At 46.4% G+C, this 20,000-nt stretch overlaps 2 protein-coding genes across 7 annotated transcripts in view; one reads left to right on the top strand and one right to left on the bottom strand.

The window, feature by feature from the left end:
• The window catches only part of LOC143280082 (uncharacterized), a 38,711-nt gene extending 33,657 nt beyond the window's left edge, over positions 1-5,054 (top strand). For all 5 annotated transcript variants that reach the window (XM_076584596.1, XM_076584595.1, XM_076584592.1 and 2 more), the window contains exons 3-4: positions 706-916; positions 3,274-5,054. In XM_076584596.1, the coding sequence (XP_076440711.1) occupies positions 706-916; positions 3,274-4,441 (1,379 nt within the window). In that variant the 3' untranslated portion in view covers positions 4,442-5,054. The remainder of the gene's footprint in view (positions 1-705; positions 917-3,273) is intronic.
• A 7,559-nt stretch (positions 5,055-12,613) lies between these two features.
• The window catches only part of LOC143280084 (uncharacterized), a 13,921-nt gene continuing 6,534 nt past the window's right edge, over positions 12,614-20,000 (bottom strand). Inside the window, exons 3-5 of one of the 2 annotated variants that reach the window (XR_013054988.1) lie at positions 18,917-19,121; positions 13,407-16,072; positions 12,614-13,357 (exon numbers count right to left, since the gene is read on the bottom strand). Coding sequence is in view for 1 of the 2 variants with exons in the window: in XM_076584598.1 (XP_076440713.1) it covers positions 14,905-16,072; positions 18,917-19,121 (1,373 nt within the window). In the remaining variant the exon portion in view is untranslated. Of the gene's footprint in view, positions 16,073-18,916; positions 19,122-20,000 lie in introns of both variants that reach the window. The other variant, XM_076584598.1, reaches the window with a different exon arrangement.

The raw sequence follows: 20,000 nt of genomic DNA on the forward strand, positions 1-20,000 counted from the left end.
ACATTACCATTATAGCAGGAAAGCATGCTGTTAGTGAACATTACCATTATAGCAGGAAAGCATGCTGTTAGTGAACATTACCATTATAGCAGGAAAGCATGCTGTTAGTGAACATTACCATTATAGCAGAAAAATGTACTGTCAATGAACGTTTATCATTGCAGAAAACATGCTAGCGGTGGGTTCCCGGCGCAAAAAAAAACACATGTTGATGAATGTTGTTTATAATAATTATAATTACAACTCACCTTTTTCCTCAGCAGTAAGTTCAGTTGTGGCAGGTCCACTTCCTTTGCATTAGCTGTGCTTGACTATGTGTGTATACATACGTATGTGTACATAACTACATGCATATATATGAATGTGTATTGTGTGTGCGTGTGTTTATGTAAGTTTGTGCCTGCCTATGTGTGTGTATGTGTTAGGGTAGCTGTTAGATACACATGTATGTTAAAATGTATGTATGCAATGTGTGTGTGTGTGTGTGTGTGTGTGTAGTCACATTTTGGTGTGTGTATGTAACATAGATGTAATGTTTTATGTTAACAAAAGTGTTTTTGTAAAGCACCTAGAGCAGATTTCTGGATAGTGTGCTATATAAGTATCCATTATTATTATTATTATTATTATAAATTACTCCAATAAATTATGCTACCTGGGTGAACAGTAAACATGACGGTCTTTTTTATCTCCACCTGTGAACAGGAACGAGCACAGGCCCCTCAGTGTCCAACGGGGCGGCGGTTCCCGGCACGGATCCCCAGACAGAAACGTCCACCGTGAAGCGCTTGGTGGAGCGGGTGGTGGTGCCACTGATGCTGATGACCACCACACCCAACGCCGTCATCCTCATGTGGTTCTGCGCCAAGCACTGTGACGGCAGCTATGCCTGCATCGGCGCCATTTTTCGGGAACGGTGAGTCAGTATTGTCGTAGCGTATTGTATTGTATTGTTGCTCCGTCAAAGCACATCTGTCTTGGGGTGGTGTTTTCTTTCTAAGATAAGTTCGTGTGGTGGGGGTGGGATCGGAACTGGTCAGTGAGACAAGGATGTCATACATAAGTAGAGAGAGACAGGAAAGAATGAAAATAAAAGAACAAACCTGAAGAGCATAATAACAACCCTTTTCGGGGCTTTTGATCAGTGAAATCTACCTTGACAAATTTAAAATTGAAGTTAAGTCGAACGAAATAGTGGAAGAAGCACAAAGATACTTTGCATAAGAATAATAACGAAATGAAACCGAGTCCGTCCTTTGAAGACAGTAACCGGGAACTACATAAAGCCTTGTGAAAGAGAGCAACCGCTTCTTCAAACTCCAGGTTTGTAGCGTGTAGGCTTGTCAAACGTCTGAGCAGTGCCTTTTACAGCATGTAGAGTCGGGTATTGGTTAATGAATATCAGTGTGACTTCAGCTAGTGAGCACACACCTTCGCTCTCATCTGGTTACGCGCTTGGGTTCTGGTGGGGTGAAGGTATTTTTGGAGAGAATGAAGAAAAAAATGTAAAATAGGTTCTCACGGTGAATCTGATCAAGAGACAACATTTGCATTTCAGCGGTGTTCCATATCTCTGCTGGAGAAATAATTCACAATCCATTGACTTCCCAACACTATGAAGAATAATATATTTATATACAGAAGAAAAAAAAAATCAAGAATGAAGCAAAACGGAGAAATATTTTCTCAAAGAAAATGTATTAGTTTCTGACAAACAACTGATCTTTCCACAAAATGTGCTTGGGAAACCGACAAGTTGCAAGGGAGGTCAAAATGTGTAGACAGGTGGAGTGGTCAGCTGAGATCTATCATGACGAAAACAGTGCCAGGCACCGAGTTGTGGCACAGTGGAAGCGTTGTGTTTTGTAACACTTACTTCTGTCTTCATAGACATATTTAATTAAGCTTACAAAGAGAAAGATGGGAGGGGGTATCTTTACGCGCCGTGGCCAATTTGTCAGATTAAAGTGCGTAACGTCCTACTGTGTTTGAAGGCCAGCATGGGACCATAGTTTGAGATGTTTTGTCAATGAAGGATACGTACTTTGATATTTCCTCGTCGTTGGACGCAATGAGGCAGTCAAAGCGCTCCATTCTGTGCGGTCCTCGGCCAGATTGCTGGTTTCATGCCATCGTCTGTCAACAAATAATATGAGGTCTCTCTCCGATGTTCGCTGCCAGTCTATCTTGGGCCGTCCTTTCTTCGGTAGATAGGTAAGTGTCCAGTTAGGGTTTGGCATGCGATTCCTGTCGCGGAGAGCCTCAGTACTTGACCCAGCCAGCGGAGATGTCGTTTGCGAAGAAGGTTGACACGAGGTCAATGAGATATCTCTCTGACTTTTTCTTTTGAGATACATCACGCCATTTGATACCAAATTCCTGTCCACGCTCCTCTACAGATGCGAATCTTGGCAGCTAAACACCACACAGGAGGAAAATGAATGGGGTGCCTTTGTTGATACCTTTGACACCAAATGCTTCCGCAAGATCCTCAGTTGACATCCTTGACGGAAACAGCTTCATTTAAAGAAGAAAAAGAAAAAAAGAGGTCTTTTCAATCTGTGTTCTGTCGACAAACTCTCTGCTTCACATAGTGGGATAAACATAGGACCAAGTGTGAAAATTAGGGGGCTGTGGTTAAACTTCCGTTTGGTATTCATGATATACACAAAAGGGTCTCCTCCTCGTGCCCCCCCTCGCCCCCCCTCCCCGTCTTGTCTGACATACTGATACACTCTAGTGACGCTTATCGCATCGTCAATTGCAGTCTGTTCGGACATCCCGAACAAGAGCCTTTTAACATGGACACTGAGATGTGTGTGAACCACCATGTCCGTGACAGTACTAAAGTCTGCTCCTTGTTTGTCAAGGTCAAGTGGACAACACTGATTATTGAGAGAGAGAGAGAGAGAGAGAGAGAGAGAGAGAGAGAGATACAGATGAAAAGGACACAGTGCGTGACTCAGCCACGTGTCAGCAGAACTAACTACATTCCGGTTTAACGTTGAGAAATTTCTCGCGATATATAGCCGACGGGGATAATTCTCCCAGAAGACTGTGTGTGTGTGTGTGTGTGTGTGTGTGTGTGTGTGTGTGTGTGTGTGTGTGTGTCGGTCGGTCGGTCGGTCGGTCCTCGGGGATGTCTGTGAGTTTGTGTGTGTGAATGTGTGTTTGTTTGTCTGTGGCTCTTGTGTGTGCGTGTGTGTGTGCGTGTGTAGGTCTGGATGCATGGCTGTGATTGTACGTTCTTAAATTTAAAGTGATTTGTCGCAGATCTGTGATTGGAGGCCTGGCGTACATCTGGAGTCACGTGAACTGGCCGTCAGCTGTGGTGGTGTGGATCCTGGTGGGCTACTCGCTGCTGGCTCTGGCTCTGATGCGCCTGGTGCCGGGACAGACCGTGTACGGTCCGCTGACTCCTAAAGGGAACCGCCCCCAGTACACCGACAACGGCTTTGCCTGCTTCCTCATCACTATCACCCTCTTCTTCCTCCTGACGGCCGTCTGCAAGACCTTCTTCTCCGTGTCGCCCACCATTGTCTATGACCGTTTTGACGAGGTGCTGGTGCTGCTCAACTTCTTCAGCCTGGTCTTCTGCCTGGCGCTGTACGTCAAGGGGCTGGTGGCGCCCTCCAGCACGGACTCGGGGTCCTCGGGCAACTTCATCTTTGACTACTACTGGGGCACGGAGCTGTACCCGCGCGTGCTGGGCTTTGACGTCAAGGTGTTCACCAACTGCCGCTTCGGCATGACGGTGTGGCCTCTGCTGGTCTGCATCTTCGCCCTCAAGTCGTACGAGCTGCATGGGCTGGTGGACAGCATGCTGGTGTCGGCCGTGCTGCAGATGATCTACTTCACCAAGTTCTTCTGGTGGGAGGCGGGCTACATGTGCACCATCGACATCATGGTGGACCGTGCCGGCTACTACATCTGCTGGGGGTGCCTGGTGTTCGTTCCGGGCTTTTACACCTCCCCGTCCCTTTACCTGGTCAACCAGCCCACCGTGCTAGGCCTGCCACTGTCCCTCCTCATCCTAAGTGTGGGCGCCCTGGCCATCTACGTCAACTACAACGCCGACGAGCAGAAACTGGCGGTGCGCAACTCCAACGGTGAGTGTCAGGTGTGGGGCCGGAAACCCGTCATCATCCGCGCCAACTACCGGCTGGAGTCCGGGGAGAAGAAGGAGTCCATCCTGCTGGCGTCAGGCTGGTGGGGGCTGGCCCGCCACTTCCACTACCTGCCCGAGATCCTGCTGGCCCTATGCTGGTCGCTGCCCGCGCTTTTCCGCAGCCTGATGCCCTACACCTACGTCATCTTCCTCACCGTCCTCCTCGTGCACCGCAGTTTCCGTGATGACACTAAGTGCCAGGTCAAGTACGGCCGTTTCTGGGCTCAGTACAAGGAGAAAGTGCCTTTCAAAATCCTGCCCTACATCTTTTGATGACCGCTGTGCAGCTGCCTGGGGAATTTGTGCGTCTAGGTTTGTTTTTTTTGTTTTTTGTTTTTCTTTGTTTATCAGCAGAGTATTCCTCCGTCTTTTTTGACGATGGAGCAGTCTTAAGTATTGTGGGTTTTTTTTTTATTCAGTCAGGGAGTTGGTGGACCTTGCGCATGTGGCTAGCTTTGCCGTGTGTCGCCTTGCAGCGTGGACCGCCACTTGGGGGCTCAGGGCTTGCGTCATATTTCTGTGATGTCACCGTATTCAGTTTAGACCAGGACGGCTTCGTGATCCGACTCTTTGGTGGTGGTGGTGGTGGTGGTGGTGGTGGTCATGATAAAGTTGATGATATGGATAAATAGCTGCTGTTATTTGCTGGAAGGTATTGAAGCAGCCAAATACCCCCACAAACACAAACTGTTTCAAATATGCACGGTCAGCCATGCATACACACGTACGCAAACATATTAGAGCCTTCTACCCCTACGCACCTCCAACATCACACAATACACCCCACCCCTACCTGCTGTAAACGTACAGACTGGTGGCCCACTGAAGTCTGAAGATGACACCTGGCTCCTCCACCACTGATGCCCTAAGATAATGGTTTTGCTTTCGTGCCACGCCTTGGAATTATTCATTATTCATGATAGGAAGTGAGGCGACTTCCGTATGTCTGCGTGCGCGCGCGTGTGTGTGTGTGTGTGTTTGTGCGCGCGCGCGCGCGCGTGTGTGTGTGTGTGTGTGTGTGTGTGTGTGTGTGTGTGTGTGTGTGCGCGCGCTATGATCATAACGAAAAATGAATTATTCCCCCACGCCCCTTTTTTTTTTTTTTTTGTTTGATTTTTGTTCTAATGATAGGAAGGCAGTACGTCGCTCACGTTTTCGTAGCTGTCATTCGGTGCAGAACATTCACAGCACATCTTGAATAAAATATTTTTTTAAGATATAGAAGAAAGAAGAAAATTACGCATATTAGGTTGACTGAATACTCCTTGTTCGGACGGGCGTCTTGGTATCCTCAATTCATTTATAAAAACAAAAAACAACAAACAAAAAAAAACCCAGCTCGGCGACCTTCGGACGTCGTTTCAAACCGTAGAAGCTCAACCAGCGGAACCCTCCTCCGTCCGCTATGCTTCAAGTCCAATTGAGCTCGAGTTAATGAAAGGTAATGATTTTTTTTAAAAATATATATATCATAAAATCATACCATTGTCTATGTCATCGTGGCAGAATCGGTTAGACATTGGAAATCTGATGCAGTGTTCGCCACTAGTCAGGGTTCGAAGCCACGTCAGTTGTTGTGTCCTTGGCAAAAAGGAAAGGCACTTAACTCCGATTTTCATCTATCCGTTTACACCCTGTTTACCTGAAATCGGTTGGGGGAAGGTTAAAACGGCGGAAGGAAAGGATTGGGCTCCGCGTTCTTATGCTGAGCCCTAAACACAGTGGGTACAAGTTCACTCCCCCGATGGCTGGAAAAGGCTAGGGGGGTTTTAACATTTCTATGTAAATTCTTTGTAACTATGACATCGGACTCGGGGTTGAGCTAAAAACAGTACTGGTCGTTTGCTCATGGACACTTCGCTTGGGACCGTAGATCAGATGTTTATTTCAATACGTGTCAACATTTTATTTAGTGGTGTGTTTATATTTTAAATGAGTGAATGTTAATCAGTTCTTGTTTCTGTGTTGTTTCTTTGTTGGTGTTTTCTTTTAATAGAAAGTGTGTATGAGGTTTGGTACATCGGGTTAAACACCATTTTGAACTGGTCACTATAATAAGCAAAACTGTTCAGTTCCGATTTTATTTGAGGGACCTTTTATTTCACATTCTAATCTTCGCATGCTGCTCTAATGTCTTGTGCATTAGAAATTCTTCTTTATCTTTCAAGAAACAACCTTATCAATAACTTTTTTAACCGGTAGGTTTTAATTCTAAACTATGCAATTCTTCCTTGCCACAATTTTTGTGCCTTTCCCGTAAGAGTGGAGCTCGTGATGGTGCCTTTGCTGTTGATAGGTACATATGACGTGGTCATGTCAGTGTGAGATTTTCGCCATATCGGTGGTTTCATATGGACTTTTTCTTGTTTGGGTCGAGGATTAAATTGTGGTTCTCACGAAGCTCGTTTTCGTATGTGACCGTCATGCAATGCATCAAAGGAGGATATGCTCCGTGTGTGTGTGCGTGCGTGCGTGTGTGTGTGTGTGTGTGTGTGTGTGTGTGTGTGTGTGTGTGTGTGTGTGTGAGAGAGAGAGAGAGAGAGAGAGAGAGCCAGAGACAAAATAGATGAGAAAATGCCCTTGAAGGAGGTCTATAAGGGAAATACATGGGAAGTTGGCGTCACGACTTAATACAAAGTGTAGCATTCAACTGGTGGGACACTCCACATTGGTGTCAGCATTCAGCTGGTGAGACACAACATTGGTGTCAGCATTCAACTGGTGAGACACAACATTGGTGTCAGCATTCAACTGGTGAGACACAACATTGGTGTCAGCATTCAACTGGTGAGACACAACATTGGTGTCAGCATTCAACTGGTGAGACACCACATTGGTGTCAAGCATTAAAGTGGCGAGACACCACACTGGTGTCAGCATTCAACTGGTGAGACACCACACTGGTGTCAGCATTCAATTGGTGAGACACCACATTGGTGTCAGCATTCAACTGGTGAGACACCACATTGGTGTCAGCATTAAAGTGGCGAGACACCACATTAGTGCCAGCATTAAAGTGGTGTAACACACATTGGTGTCAGCATTAAAGTGGTGTAACACCACATTGGTGTCAGCATTAAAGTGGCGAGACACCACATTGGTGTCAACATTCAACTGGTGAGACACCGCATTGGTGTCAGCATTCAACTGGTGGGACACCACATTGGTGTCAAGCATTAAAGTGGTGAGACACCACACTGGTGTCAGCATTCAACTGGTGAGACACCGCATTGGTGTCGGCATTCAACTGGTGGGACACCACATTAGTGCCAGCATTAAAGTGGTGTAACACACATTGGTGTCAGCATTAAAGTGGTGTAACACCACATTGGTGTCAGCATTAAAGTGGCGAGACACCACATTGGTGTCAACATTCAACTGGTGAGACACCGCATTGGTGTCAGCATTCAACTGGTGGGACACCACATTGGTGTCAAGCATTAAAGTGGTGAGACACCACACTGGTGTCAGCATTCAACTGGTGAGACACCGCATTGGTGTCAGCATTCAACTGGTGAGACACCACACTGGTGTCAGCATTCACCTGGTGAGACACCACATTAGTGCCAGCATTCAACTGGTGAGACACCACACTGGTGTCAGCATTCAATTGGTGAGACACCGCATTGGTGTCAGCATTCAACTGGTGAGACACCACACTGGTGTCAGCATTCACCTGGTGAGACACCACATTAGTGCCAGCATTCAACTGGTGGGACACCACATTGGTGTCAGCATTAAAGTGGCGAGACACCACATTAGTGCCAGCATTAAAGTGGTGTAACACCACATTGGTGTCAGCATTAAAGTGGTGTAACACCACATTGGTGTCAGCATTAAAGTGGCGAGACACCACATTGGTGTCAAAATTCAACTGGTGAGACACCGCATTGGTGTCGGCATTCAACTGGTGGGACACCACATTAGTGCCAGCATTAAAGTGGTGTAACACCACCTCACTGCTGTGAACATTAAACTTGTGTCAGGTGACATCACACTGGTGATAGCATTAAACTGCCGTGGCTCCAGATGAAGCAGGAGATTACATACCGACTGGTACCAGTATTCTGAATGTCAGGGAGCAGACAGAACTTGGTGTGAGAGTTTGAGAGAGGGAGCCGATGAAGTGAGAGGGAGGTGTGTGTGTGTGTGTGTGTGTGTGTGTGTAAGAGATGAGTGTTTACAGTCTGCAGAGAGGAGCTCTTCCCTAAGTGACTGTTCGAGAAGCCACACCCAGTTTGTGAGTGCCATTACGTTGTTGTTGTTCCGGTTCGGTGTGTGTGTTGTTGTTAGGTTTTTGTTTGTTTTTGCATTTGCAGTTCAGACACTCCATCCACCTTATTTCTGCTTACTACCCAAAAAGAATGTGGGAAAAATAGGGGGAGAGAGAGGTGGAATGGGGTTGTGGAGGTGGACAGGAAGGGGGTACAGCTAAGATTTGTTATGTATATATATATATATATATATATATATATATATATATATATGTATGTGTGTGTGTGTGTGTGTGTGTATTCTGAGGAATTGTCTTTGACGTCCAAGAGAGGCCTTTGGGACAGCTGCTTGCACAATTCCTCTGTCCTCAGGGAAGAAGGAAAACTCTGTCCATTTGGTTTGCTGCTGTTGTCCTTTCTGGGGCCTTTTCCCCGATATTTCCAAAATGTACCCCTGCACGAACTGTTAGAAGAGTTGAATGATTTCCTCAGTCGCCAAGTGGTTAAACTCTTTTTTTTTCTCTGTTTTCCAAAGTAGTACTGAAGAATGAATGAGATAACAAATTAGCGAAAATTCTATCAATGTAGCGACGCACTCTCCCTGGGAAGAGCAGCCCGGATTTCACACAGAGAAATCTGTTTGACAAAAAGAGTAATACAAATACGAGATTTATACACAAATACAAATCACCGTCACCCATACGACTGAGTCACCTGTTGCGCATCGGGGTGTCCAGACGTTTAACCCGCATGTACGAGTAACAAGTGAGATGTAATGTATGCAAGTCACACAGCTTACACATCAGTGGCTGCAAAGGTAATGGTTGTTTTCCCAATCACCCGCGTTAATACATCACCATCAGACACGTAAACGTCAGTTTCACTGGATTTATTCCAATTATACGCAGTTATTTATTTTGGAAAAAAAAAAAATTGATGAAAAAAAAAGAAAATTCTCTAATAACAAGAATGCGTTGAGACTTCACTGAACATTGGTCACATTCAATTCTTTTTTTCTTCTTTTTTTTTTAAGATGCCGCTTCAGATATTTTCATATAATGTCCAATACATTCTTGACACGTAGACTTAACAATAATAATAACCAAATACACACATTCATATGTCGGTGTGTTATGTATAGATGTATTGCCAAATGTAAGCAGCATTTTATGCCACACCATCATTACAAAAAATTCGGCACACACACAGACTCTCTCTCTCTCTCTCTCACACACACACACACACATACACACACACACACACACACACACACACACACACACACACACACATTTGGGCTTTTCAAGTGGGACGTTTGCATCGGCATGAAAAATTTGACAAACGTATAAAACTAAACTAACAAAAATCAATGATGAATACCGTATCAAAATTGGATTAAAATTCGTAGATTTGCAGCCAACTGAACCACAAAAATAATGAATAATAAACACATTCACAGACTTTGTTTCTGCAGTTCCTTTTAATATCTGCGTATGATATTTTAAAGTGGGATCCTAAAGTATTTCAACAGTCAAAGTTTATCGTATGACTCGAACATCAATAACTTCTTTTTACAATTTTTTTTAAAGTATAAACAAAAAGTTAAAACGAACTGTTCTTGTATCATGTAATCGTTTACCACAAAACATAAGTAAAAATCCAAACAAACAAAACAAAAAAACACAAAAAAGTATACAGTTCTTGTGTCATATTTCCGTTTTTCGTAAGCACACGAGTATTTTCAAGGTAGAGACCAGCCTTTGAAGTAGTTAAAACTTTTTTTTTTTTTAAATCATGGACTTTCATAATATATTGTCAGAAATAAGTGGTCCCCGTCTCCCGCACGCCATCTCTCAGGCATGCTACAAATTCACAAAGGGTTCACATTCAGCTTGGTCTAGCAAAGGGAAAACGTTTGACACGCGTGAGCTATCATACCTGTGCCTTCACAGAGATGGAAAAAGTATAAAAGGCAACACTGCCCCATTCACAAACGAGTTCACACACACACACACGCACACATACATACACACGCATGCACGCACACATATGAATACACGCACGTTTTTGAAGACATACATGTATCAAATTTCCCTTGTTTCCAATGAAACGGGAACGAGAATAGCAAATGAGTTTATCTACTTGACGCCAACCTTGCTTTAATTTTTTTTCTTTATTAAAGGAAATTATATATATCTATATATCTATATATATATATATATATCATAAGAAGAAGCTTGCGAGAACAGTGACACCTACATTCCGCACGTGCGCCGCACACCCTAACCCACATGGTACCCCCACACACAGAAAGGGAGAAAAACACATTTCCAACTTGAAATTAACTAGCTCTGTGTGTGTGTGTGTGTGTGTGTGTGTGTGCAACAGTTGTAGAATAGCCTACTGTCGAAGTCTACTACAGGTTCGCGCGCTTGGGGAACTTTGAGAGAACATGTGTTAGCAGTTACCATGGAACACACTTCCACCCACGCTACGGTGCCGGACGAGCATAATGGCACTGGCTTGCCAGGACGAGATGGCTCCACCAGAGAAACTGGAAATAACAGGTTCTGTCTGCTATTCCTGGCTCCACTTACAGCCCGTGTAATGGATGGAGCGGAAGGTTAGAAGAAACATTGTCCAAACTGAGCAGCAGTATTTGCTTTTTACGCAACTGTGTTCATGATTATGATTTCATGCAACTGTGTTCATGATTAACTGTGTTCATGATTAAGATTTCATGCAACTGTGTTCATGATTATGATTTCATGCAGCTGTGTTCATGATTATGATTTCATGCATGCAGCTGTGTTCATAATGAAGAAAAGACATTCCTATCTCAGAAAGGGGGTCCAGTTGTTCGAGAACTTGCATTCGGCATTCCAATGTTGTTTTTCGTTGCTGTTGTTTTTTGTTTGTTGTTTTGTTGTTGTTGTTTTCAATATTATATTTCTCAAGAAAAGAAAGAAAGGATTAGTAGTGCCAGCAGCTACTAGGGATGTGGAGTACTCACAGCCTTGTAACATAAAGGTACGTAAAAAGTTTTGACTGTTGTCGGATTTTGGACGTTCACCTTATTCTACAATGCTGCATGAACAAGTAGAGGGTCGGGAAACCAAACCCAAACAACCGAACATCCTCACAACGTGTCGCACGTGCACAGCACTGACACCAGCACCCCGGCAGGCGCAACAAAGTCCACTAATATAACCCCGACCCAGTCCTACAGCTACAGCAGCTGACAATACTGTCACATGATGGAACACGCTGTTTGAAAACGACTCTTAACGTGTGAATGAGTTTGTCGTGCACGCTCGAACACTGAAAATATTACCCCCACCCCAGTCCCATTGAGAAACAAACAAATAAATAAATAACCAAATAGATAACAATTATTTAAAAAAAACCAAAAAACAACAACAACAACAACCAAGATTGATAACATTATTAGTAGTACTTGACTGACAAAGCAACACCATACATAACGGACAGGAACTCTCTTCGCGACATCTTCTCATCCACCTCCACCTCCACCTCTCCCGTAGTCTGGGTTCAGACCGTTGGGGCACCGCTGCTGACCTGGCCACCACTCCTCTCCACTCTTCACGGTTTTCTGATTTCCTCAGGGCGTCACCGAGCGTCAAGCCTGTCCACCCCCGGATGTTGTCTTCCCATCTCTTCTTCTGCCGTCCTCTCCTTCTGCCTCCTTGTACGGTGCCTTGCAGGAACGTTTTGGCAAGACCAGATGATCGGGAGATGTGTCCATACCATCTAAGTTTGCTTTTTTTCACTATGGACAGAAGGTCTTCGTAGGGTCCAATACTTTGCTGGATTCTGTTCTTCACTTCCGTGTTAGTGATGTGGTCTCTGTAGGAGATGCCAAGTAGTCTACGAAAGCATCTCATCTCGACAGCTTGGATTCTTCTCTCGATGTCTGCAGTCAGGGTCCAAGTCTCGCAGGCGTAGAGCAATATTGATATAACCAGGGAACGCATCAGTCTGATTTTTGAGCTGAGAGCGATGTTTTTGTTGTTCCAGATGGTGTTCAGCTTGTTGAGTGCCGTTGTTGTTTGGGCAATTCTCGAGAGTACTTCTGGTTTAGATCCTTCATCTGACACGATTGCTCCCAGATATTTGAAGCTGTGGACAGCTTCTCATCATCCACCCCTAAACCCCCACCTCTCCCCATGTCCCCTACCCAATCCTCCCCATTCAGGCACGTGACAAATGTTGTTGTTTTTCCTGCTCCAATAATAATAATAATATGAAGCCCGAGAAACAGCTTGTTGAAAAAAATATTAACAGGAATGGTGGGGGGAGCACCGCACTATTTTTGGTTCCTCAATCGGTGATCGAGCTGTGACTTGAACTGTGGTACCTGTCGAATCGGCTTCTGGTTGATTGGTCCATGTCCTCAGCACACTGCAGTGTGTTTGGAGTTGGTTTTTGTTGCTTTTTTTGTGTGTTTTTTTTTTTGATTTGCCGACGTGGGAACGCTTAGCATGCACCAAGAGGCACTGTCATGATACCATCTGCTCGCCATACTTCCTTCAGGGGCTAAAAGCTGAGCCTTTCTTTCCTTTTATGTCGTTATTATTATTATTATTATTATTATTATTATTATTATCTTGCTTGCTCTTCTTTTCTGTCACCTTTGCCGTTTTCTTCTTTCAAACCCAGAAAGGCTTTCAAGGGGTCTGATGCTGGGCTAAGGTTTCAGAAACGGCATGGACTTGGCAAAGAGTGGAGTCAGTCTGTTGCTGGACACTGAACCTTGCATAAAGATAATTATCAGTTAACCGATGTTGCTTTGCGGACAGTGAGAGGGACCTGATTATTATCAGTTAACCGATGTTGCTTTGCGGACAGTGAGGGAGACCTGATTATTATCAGTTAACCGATGTTGCGTTGCGGACAGTGAGGGGGACTGATAACTATCAATTAACCGATGTTGCGTTGAGGACAGTGAGGGGGACTGATAATTATTAACTAACCGATGTTGCTTTGCGGACAGTGAGATAGACATGATAATTATTAACTAACCGATGTTGCTTTGCGGACAGTGAGATAGACATGATAATTATTAACTAACCGATGTTGCTTTGCGGACAGTGAGGGGGACTGATAATTATTAACTAACCGATGTTGCTTTGCGGACAGTGAGGGGGACTGATAATTATTAACTAACCGATGTTGCTTTGCGGACAGTGAGAAGGACCTGATCATTGCACTCAGTCCACTGAGCGTTGCTCACAGAGTTCCCCCCGGCTGATATCTTCAGGGACAAGGGGAAGACAAGGACAGCGCTACTTGTCTGTGAAGACGGCGTCTTCTTTCGTGCACCTTGAGAGGTTGATGAAAGGACGTTCCTCCTGAATGCAATTGGTGTTTATCAGTTCATCAGGATTCACGATATCGAACACAGTCACTTGCGAGTTTTCTGTCCACGAATGACAAGACAAGACAAATGAAGCAAAAAAATAGGACGTTTGACTTTTCCTCAATAATCCATTTCAAGAATTCCTTGATGAACAAAAAAAGCTTTGTTCCCCCCCCCCCCCCTTCAAACGACCTGATTAAATAAACCATCTCCTTGGATATAATAGCTATCAATACTTTTTAAAATATACTTTGAAACTTGCGGGGTTATTGTCGGTACCTGACCTGTTAGCTCTGTTTCATCTCGGTGAAGTAACAACCCCTTCTCTGAAGAGCGTACTGGTCAGTCAGTGTCAGTCAAGCATTATGTAAAAAGCCCCCCCAAAAAAATATTCGAGAACTTGTTTAAAGAAACTGTTTGATGCCAGTGCTGCAGAAGCACTCTTTTCTCTTTCGAGGAACAATAAACGGCATGTAAATGGTCAAAAGGGCCGGCGTTCATTGTTCTGCCGAGTATCAGTATCAGTAACTCAAGGAGGCGTCACTGTTTTCGGGACAAATCCATATACGCTGCACCACATCTGCTGAGCAGATGCCTGACCAGCAGCGTAACCCAACGCGCTTAGTCAGGCCTTGAGAAGCCGAGCCTTTTTCTAGTGCAATGTGCTGTATTCATGTGCAACAGAAACCGTCATGGTGACATGGTCAGTTGAAGGACCATTGCAACACCAGCATAATAATCTGTAGACAGGTAACGGTCTGATTAAATATATTAAAAAATTAACAAAAAACCCCAAACAAACAAACCAAACAACAAGAACAACGAGGGCATCAGTTTTTTCTGCACAATTGATGAGCATAAGAGGAATAGGAAAAATATATTCCTGCAACAGAGTGCATGTATGTTTTTAAATAAAGTAAAATGACTGCGTTTCATTTGAGAGACAACCGTGAATACCAAACGAAAATAAAAGAAGAAAAAATAGAAACATAGGCGAGAGGGACTAAGGACCATGGTGGTGGGGAGTGGGAAGGGGGGATGGGGGGGGGGGGCAGAAGGGAGGGGGGGACGAGAACACGCAACTGACGCAAAACGTGCTGATTCTACAGCGTGCATTTGTTGCTGCGTACCGTGCCCAGTACCTAGAAGATGTAGGGTAGGATCTTGTAGGGCACCTTCTGGCGGTACTCGGTCCAGAACGTGCCGTACTTCTTCTGGCACTTGGTGTCGTCCCGGTAGCTGCGGTGGGTGAGGAGCAGCACCAGCCAGATGAGGTAGGTGTAGGGCAGCATGGTGCCGAACAGGGCCGGCACGGACCAGCAGAAGGTCAGCAGGATCTCCGCCACGTAGTGGAAGTGGCGGGCCAGCCCCCACCAGCCTGACGCCAGCAGGATGGACTCCTTCTTCTCCCCGGACTCCAGCCGGTAGTTGGCGCGGATGATGACGGGTTTCCGGCCCCACACCTGACACTCGCCGTTGGAGTTGCGCACCGCCAGTTTCTGGGTGTCAGCGTCGTAGTTGACGTAGATGGCCAGGGCACCAACAGCCAAGATGAGGAGGGACAGGGGCAGACCCAGGATGATGGGCTGGTTGACCAGCGACAGCGACACCGAGGTGTACAGTCCCGGCACGTACACCAGGCACCCCCAGCAGATGTAGTAGCCGGCACGGTCCACCATGATGTCGATGGTGCACATGTAGCCCGCCTCCCACCAGAAGAACTTGGTGAAGTAGATCATCTGCAGCACGGCCGACACCAGCATGCTGTCCACCAGCCCGTGCAGCTCGTACGACTTGAGGGCGAAGATGCAGACCAGCAGAGGCCACACCGTCATGCCGAAGCGGCAGTTGGTGAACACCTTGACGTCAAAGCCCAGCACGCGCGGGTACAGCTCCGTGCCCCAGTAGTAGTCAAAGATGAAGTTGCCCGAGGACCCCGAGTCCGTGCTGGAGGGCGCCACCAGCCCCTTGACGTACAGCGCCAGGCAGAAGACCAGGCTGAAGAAGTTGAGCAGCACCAGCACCTCGTCAAAGCGGTCATAGACAATGGTGGGCGACACGGAGAAGAAGGTCTTGCAGACGGCCGTCAGGAGGAAGAAGAGGGTGATAGTGATGAGGAAGCAGGCAAAGCCGTTGTCGGTGTACTGGGGGCGGTTCCCTTTAGGAGTCAGCGGACCGTACACGGTCTGGCCCGGCACCAGGCGCATCAGAGCCAGAGCCAGCAGCGAGTAGCCCACCAGGATCCACACCACCACAGCTGACGGCCAGTTCACGTGACTCCAGATGTACGCCAGGCCTCCAATCACAGATCTGCGACAAAATCACAACTCTATCAAAAACAGAAATACTCAGGTCAGAAGGAAAGCTATCTCTAACCAATCAACACTCTGAAAACTCCTGCTTGTTCACGCAGCAAACAATAATTCGTGATGGTAAGGCTTGTTCGTCTCTCGACACATGTGTCCAACCCACACTGTCATCGGTATTACTTTCCCACTCGTTTCTGTCACTGGCAATTAATTCTCCACTGCAATGGGAAATCAATTACAGCTTAGTCTTTTGTGAAGGACTATGATTCTCAAACTAGGAGGCATGACTACGCTGGCTCTTAGTGCTGTAGCCTTGGGGTTTAGTTGGCTTTCGGGAACCATCCCAACGCCGACTGTCCTAAAACCCTCTAAGCCGAGAGAGTGGGGATGTAACTTGGGCAAGACACTTTCCGCTATACTCAAATTCTAGCCCAACTAGTCGGAACAGCAGTTGCCTCCTCTGCTGTTCTGGTGGTCATAGTCGGACACGACTGACTATCACACACACACACACACACACACACACACACACACACATATATATATATATATATATCGGGTCCATTATGCATAGGGCTCTGAAGCGGAAACATGAACGTCCGATACACCAAGACCTAAGCGCTCTTTCGGGGTTCGACAGACGTAAGAAAGTTACCTGCCCCTATGGAAATGACATCCCCACTATCTACAGCGAGCAACACTCACATCAAGGCGACACACGACCTGCCTGTGGACATGAGCAAGATCCTGTTCATACCGCCTGCAGAAAGTGTCCAAAGCTCGATGCAGCCAACTTCATCACTGAGTCACGGGTAAAAGGTTTCCTCAAGTTATCCGGAATGGCAGAATCCGTCAATGAGTTTCACGCTCAACAGAAGTCAATGAATGACAGTGTGCAAAATAACTGTGTGGTAAAGCCGTCGGTTGCTTTACATGCTTATACGCAGTTACTGACTGGATTAAATGAGCTGGTCACTCTGTGGTTATTCTTCTTCTTCTTCGTTCGTGGGCTGAAATTCCCACGTTCACTCGGGTGTACACGAGGGGCTTTTACGTGTATGACCGTTTTCACCCCGCCATGTAGGCAGCCATACTCCATTTACGGGGGTGTGCATGCTGTGTATGTTCTTGTTTCCATAGCCGACCGAAAGCTGACATGGATTACATGATCTTTAACGTGCGTATTTGATCTTCTGCTTGCGAAAACACACGAAGGGGATTCAGGCACAAGCAGGTCGGCACATAATTATGTTGACCTGGGAGATCGGAAAAATCTCCACCCTTTACCTACCAGGCGCTGTTACCAAGATTCGAACCCTGGACCCTCAGATTGAAAGTCCAACGCTTTTATCACTCGGCTATTGCGCCCGTCGTTGTGGTTATTCTGAATCAAAGTGAAACCTCAAACGCTTTGTCGGTGCGTAAAGATGGATCTCTTGAACGTGGCATTGCATACCACTGTTTTAAACCGCAGTTAGAAAGGGCGTGCAAACAGCCTCATCTGTTGGATAAACAAATCAGATAACAGTTTTGGCAACAAGGTTTGTGTTCCACGGAAATATTCTGTACTGCCGACGGACCAGCTCTGAGTTATGGTAGAGGGTGGGAGAGGAAGGAGCGCGTACATGACGGAGTGCACGCATTGTTCGTGGCTGTACGTGTGTGCGCATTAAAAATATATCAATATCTAAACTAAATGCTCAGTAACTGAATTGAAAAATAAAAGAAACAAAAGTAAAGATAAACCTATATACGAGGCACGCGTTGTTAAATCCATTTTCATGTACATGGGGAAAAGTAAATTACTGCTGTTAATCGTGCTCTGAGCGTGGAAACAGCTGTTGCCATGTATGAGGCAGATTTTCACACAAATACAGACGAGCGTTTGTTGGAGGTTTCGGTTTTACCTTCACCCCCTCATCCAGTAAGAGCGCAATGCTTTTTCTTAAAAGCCATTCAGTTTGCCTCTCTCGTTCAGTTTCATAAACTGAGACGTGTTCACTATCTTGTGCCAGGATTCTGTCCAAAGACACTTTAATCTCTCAATCTCAGATGCATCGTGTGTGTGTGTGTGTGTGTGTGTGTGTGTGTGTGTGTGTGTGTGTGTGTGTGTGTGTGTGTGGCGGGTGCGTTCGCTCTGCTTGGTGGAATATACTTTCTCTAAGGTTTATTTCTTTTGCACTGAAAGGAGAGAAATCTCTTCGAAAACGGAGAATGGCTGCCCAAGAAGCGGCGTAAAAACGACACTACCAGAGCAACTGAGCTGTTGCCCCTCAACACAGAGGATGAAGAAGAGAGAGAGGGGGGGGGGGTGAGGGAAATGTGCCGGGTGTGTAGGATGGGGGGGAGGGGTAAAGGAAAGATGGTTTGAGGGAATTAGAGTTGAAGCAAGACGAGGACAAGAGGTGGACTCAGGCAAGGGAGGCAAACAAGTGCCCGTTGTCCCCTCACTGCAAATTATCCCCCCTCCTGATCTCCTACTCCTGTTGTGCGTCTCCTGCTGGCGGGAGCTTATGCAATGTCACGGTGTTCGTATAATAACTAAGATCGCGCGCTGTGTGTGTGTGTGTGTGTGTGTGTGTGTGTGTGTGTGTGTGTGTGTGCCATCCCATCTCATCCCATCCATTCTAATCATCCCTCCACTCATTATACAGCTCAGTGCTCCACTCGCGTCCCTCCACCAACCAGCCACTTCCGACCACCCCTCCCACTCCCTCTCTGTCTCCCCATCCCCATCCACTTCCTCTCCTCTCCCCCTCCCCCACCAACCATCCACCTCCGACCACCCCTCCCCCACCCCTCGCCCTCCCCTTCCCCTCCCCCACACCCATCCACCCCTCCCCACCTTTCACTGAAGATGGCCCAGAGCGTGGAGTAGCTGTTGCCGCAGTGGACGGCGCAGAACCAGAGGAGGATGACCAGGTTGGGCGTGGTGGCCATCAGGAAGACGGGCATCAGCGTGCGCTGCACGAAATGCTTGAGGGCCTGGATCAGGGGGTTGGCCTGGTACTCGTGCAGACCCGTCATCAGCAGGTCGCTGCCCCCGCCCCCTGCACACAGTGCATGGCACGGGGAGATAGGATGGCTGTGCTTCAACAAAGCATACTTCTTACATCAGCAAGTCGCTGCCCCCGCCCCCTGCACACAGTGCATGGCAGGGGGAGATAGGATGGCTGTGCTTCAACAAAGCATACTTACATCAGCAAGTCGTTGTCCCCGCATGCACTTGGCGCACTGAAAACAACCCATTTTGTATTTGTATTTGTATTTCTTTTTATCACAACAGATTTCTCTGTGTGAAATTCGTGTTGCTCTCCCCAGGGAGAGCGCGTCGCTTCACTACAGCGCCACCCTTTTTTTTTTTTTTTTGTCCTGCATGCAGTTTTATTTGTTTTTCCTATCGATGTGGATTTTTCTACAGAATTTTGCCAGGAACAACCCTTTTGTTGCCGTGGTTTCTTTTACGTGCGCTAAGTGCATGCTGCACACGGGACCTCGGTTTATTGTCTCATCCGAATGACTAGTGTCCAGACCACCACTCACGGTCTAGTGGAGGGGGAGAAAATATCGGCGGCTGAACCGTGATTCGAACCAGCGCGCTCAGATTCTCTGGCTTCCTAGGCGGACGCGTTACCTCTAGGCCATCACTCCATGGCAACGAGACTGTTGTCCTCTGGAAATTTTCTGTAGTAAAAATCCCACTCCGACAGGTACACAAATAGATAAGTATGTACCCTAGGCCTGACTAAGGGTCATTATGCTACTGGTCAGGCATCTAGCCTAGCAGATTGTGATGTGGCGTATATGGATTTGTCCGAACACAGTGACACCTCCCTGAGGAAATGAATCTGAACTCCGCTCCGTCCGCGGTTGCTGGAGCAAGGATCCCATATTCAGAAGGTTTTGAGGTCGAATCATGGACACCCAAC

The sequence above is a fragment of the Babylonia areolata genome, chromosome 3 (assembly GCF_041734735.1).
Source record: "Babylonia areolata isolate BAREFJ2019XMU chromosome 3, ASM4173473v1, whole genome shotgun sequence".
NCBI lineage: Eukaryota > Metazoa > Mollusca > Gastropoda > Neogastropoda > Buccinidae > Babylonia > Babylonia areolata.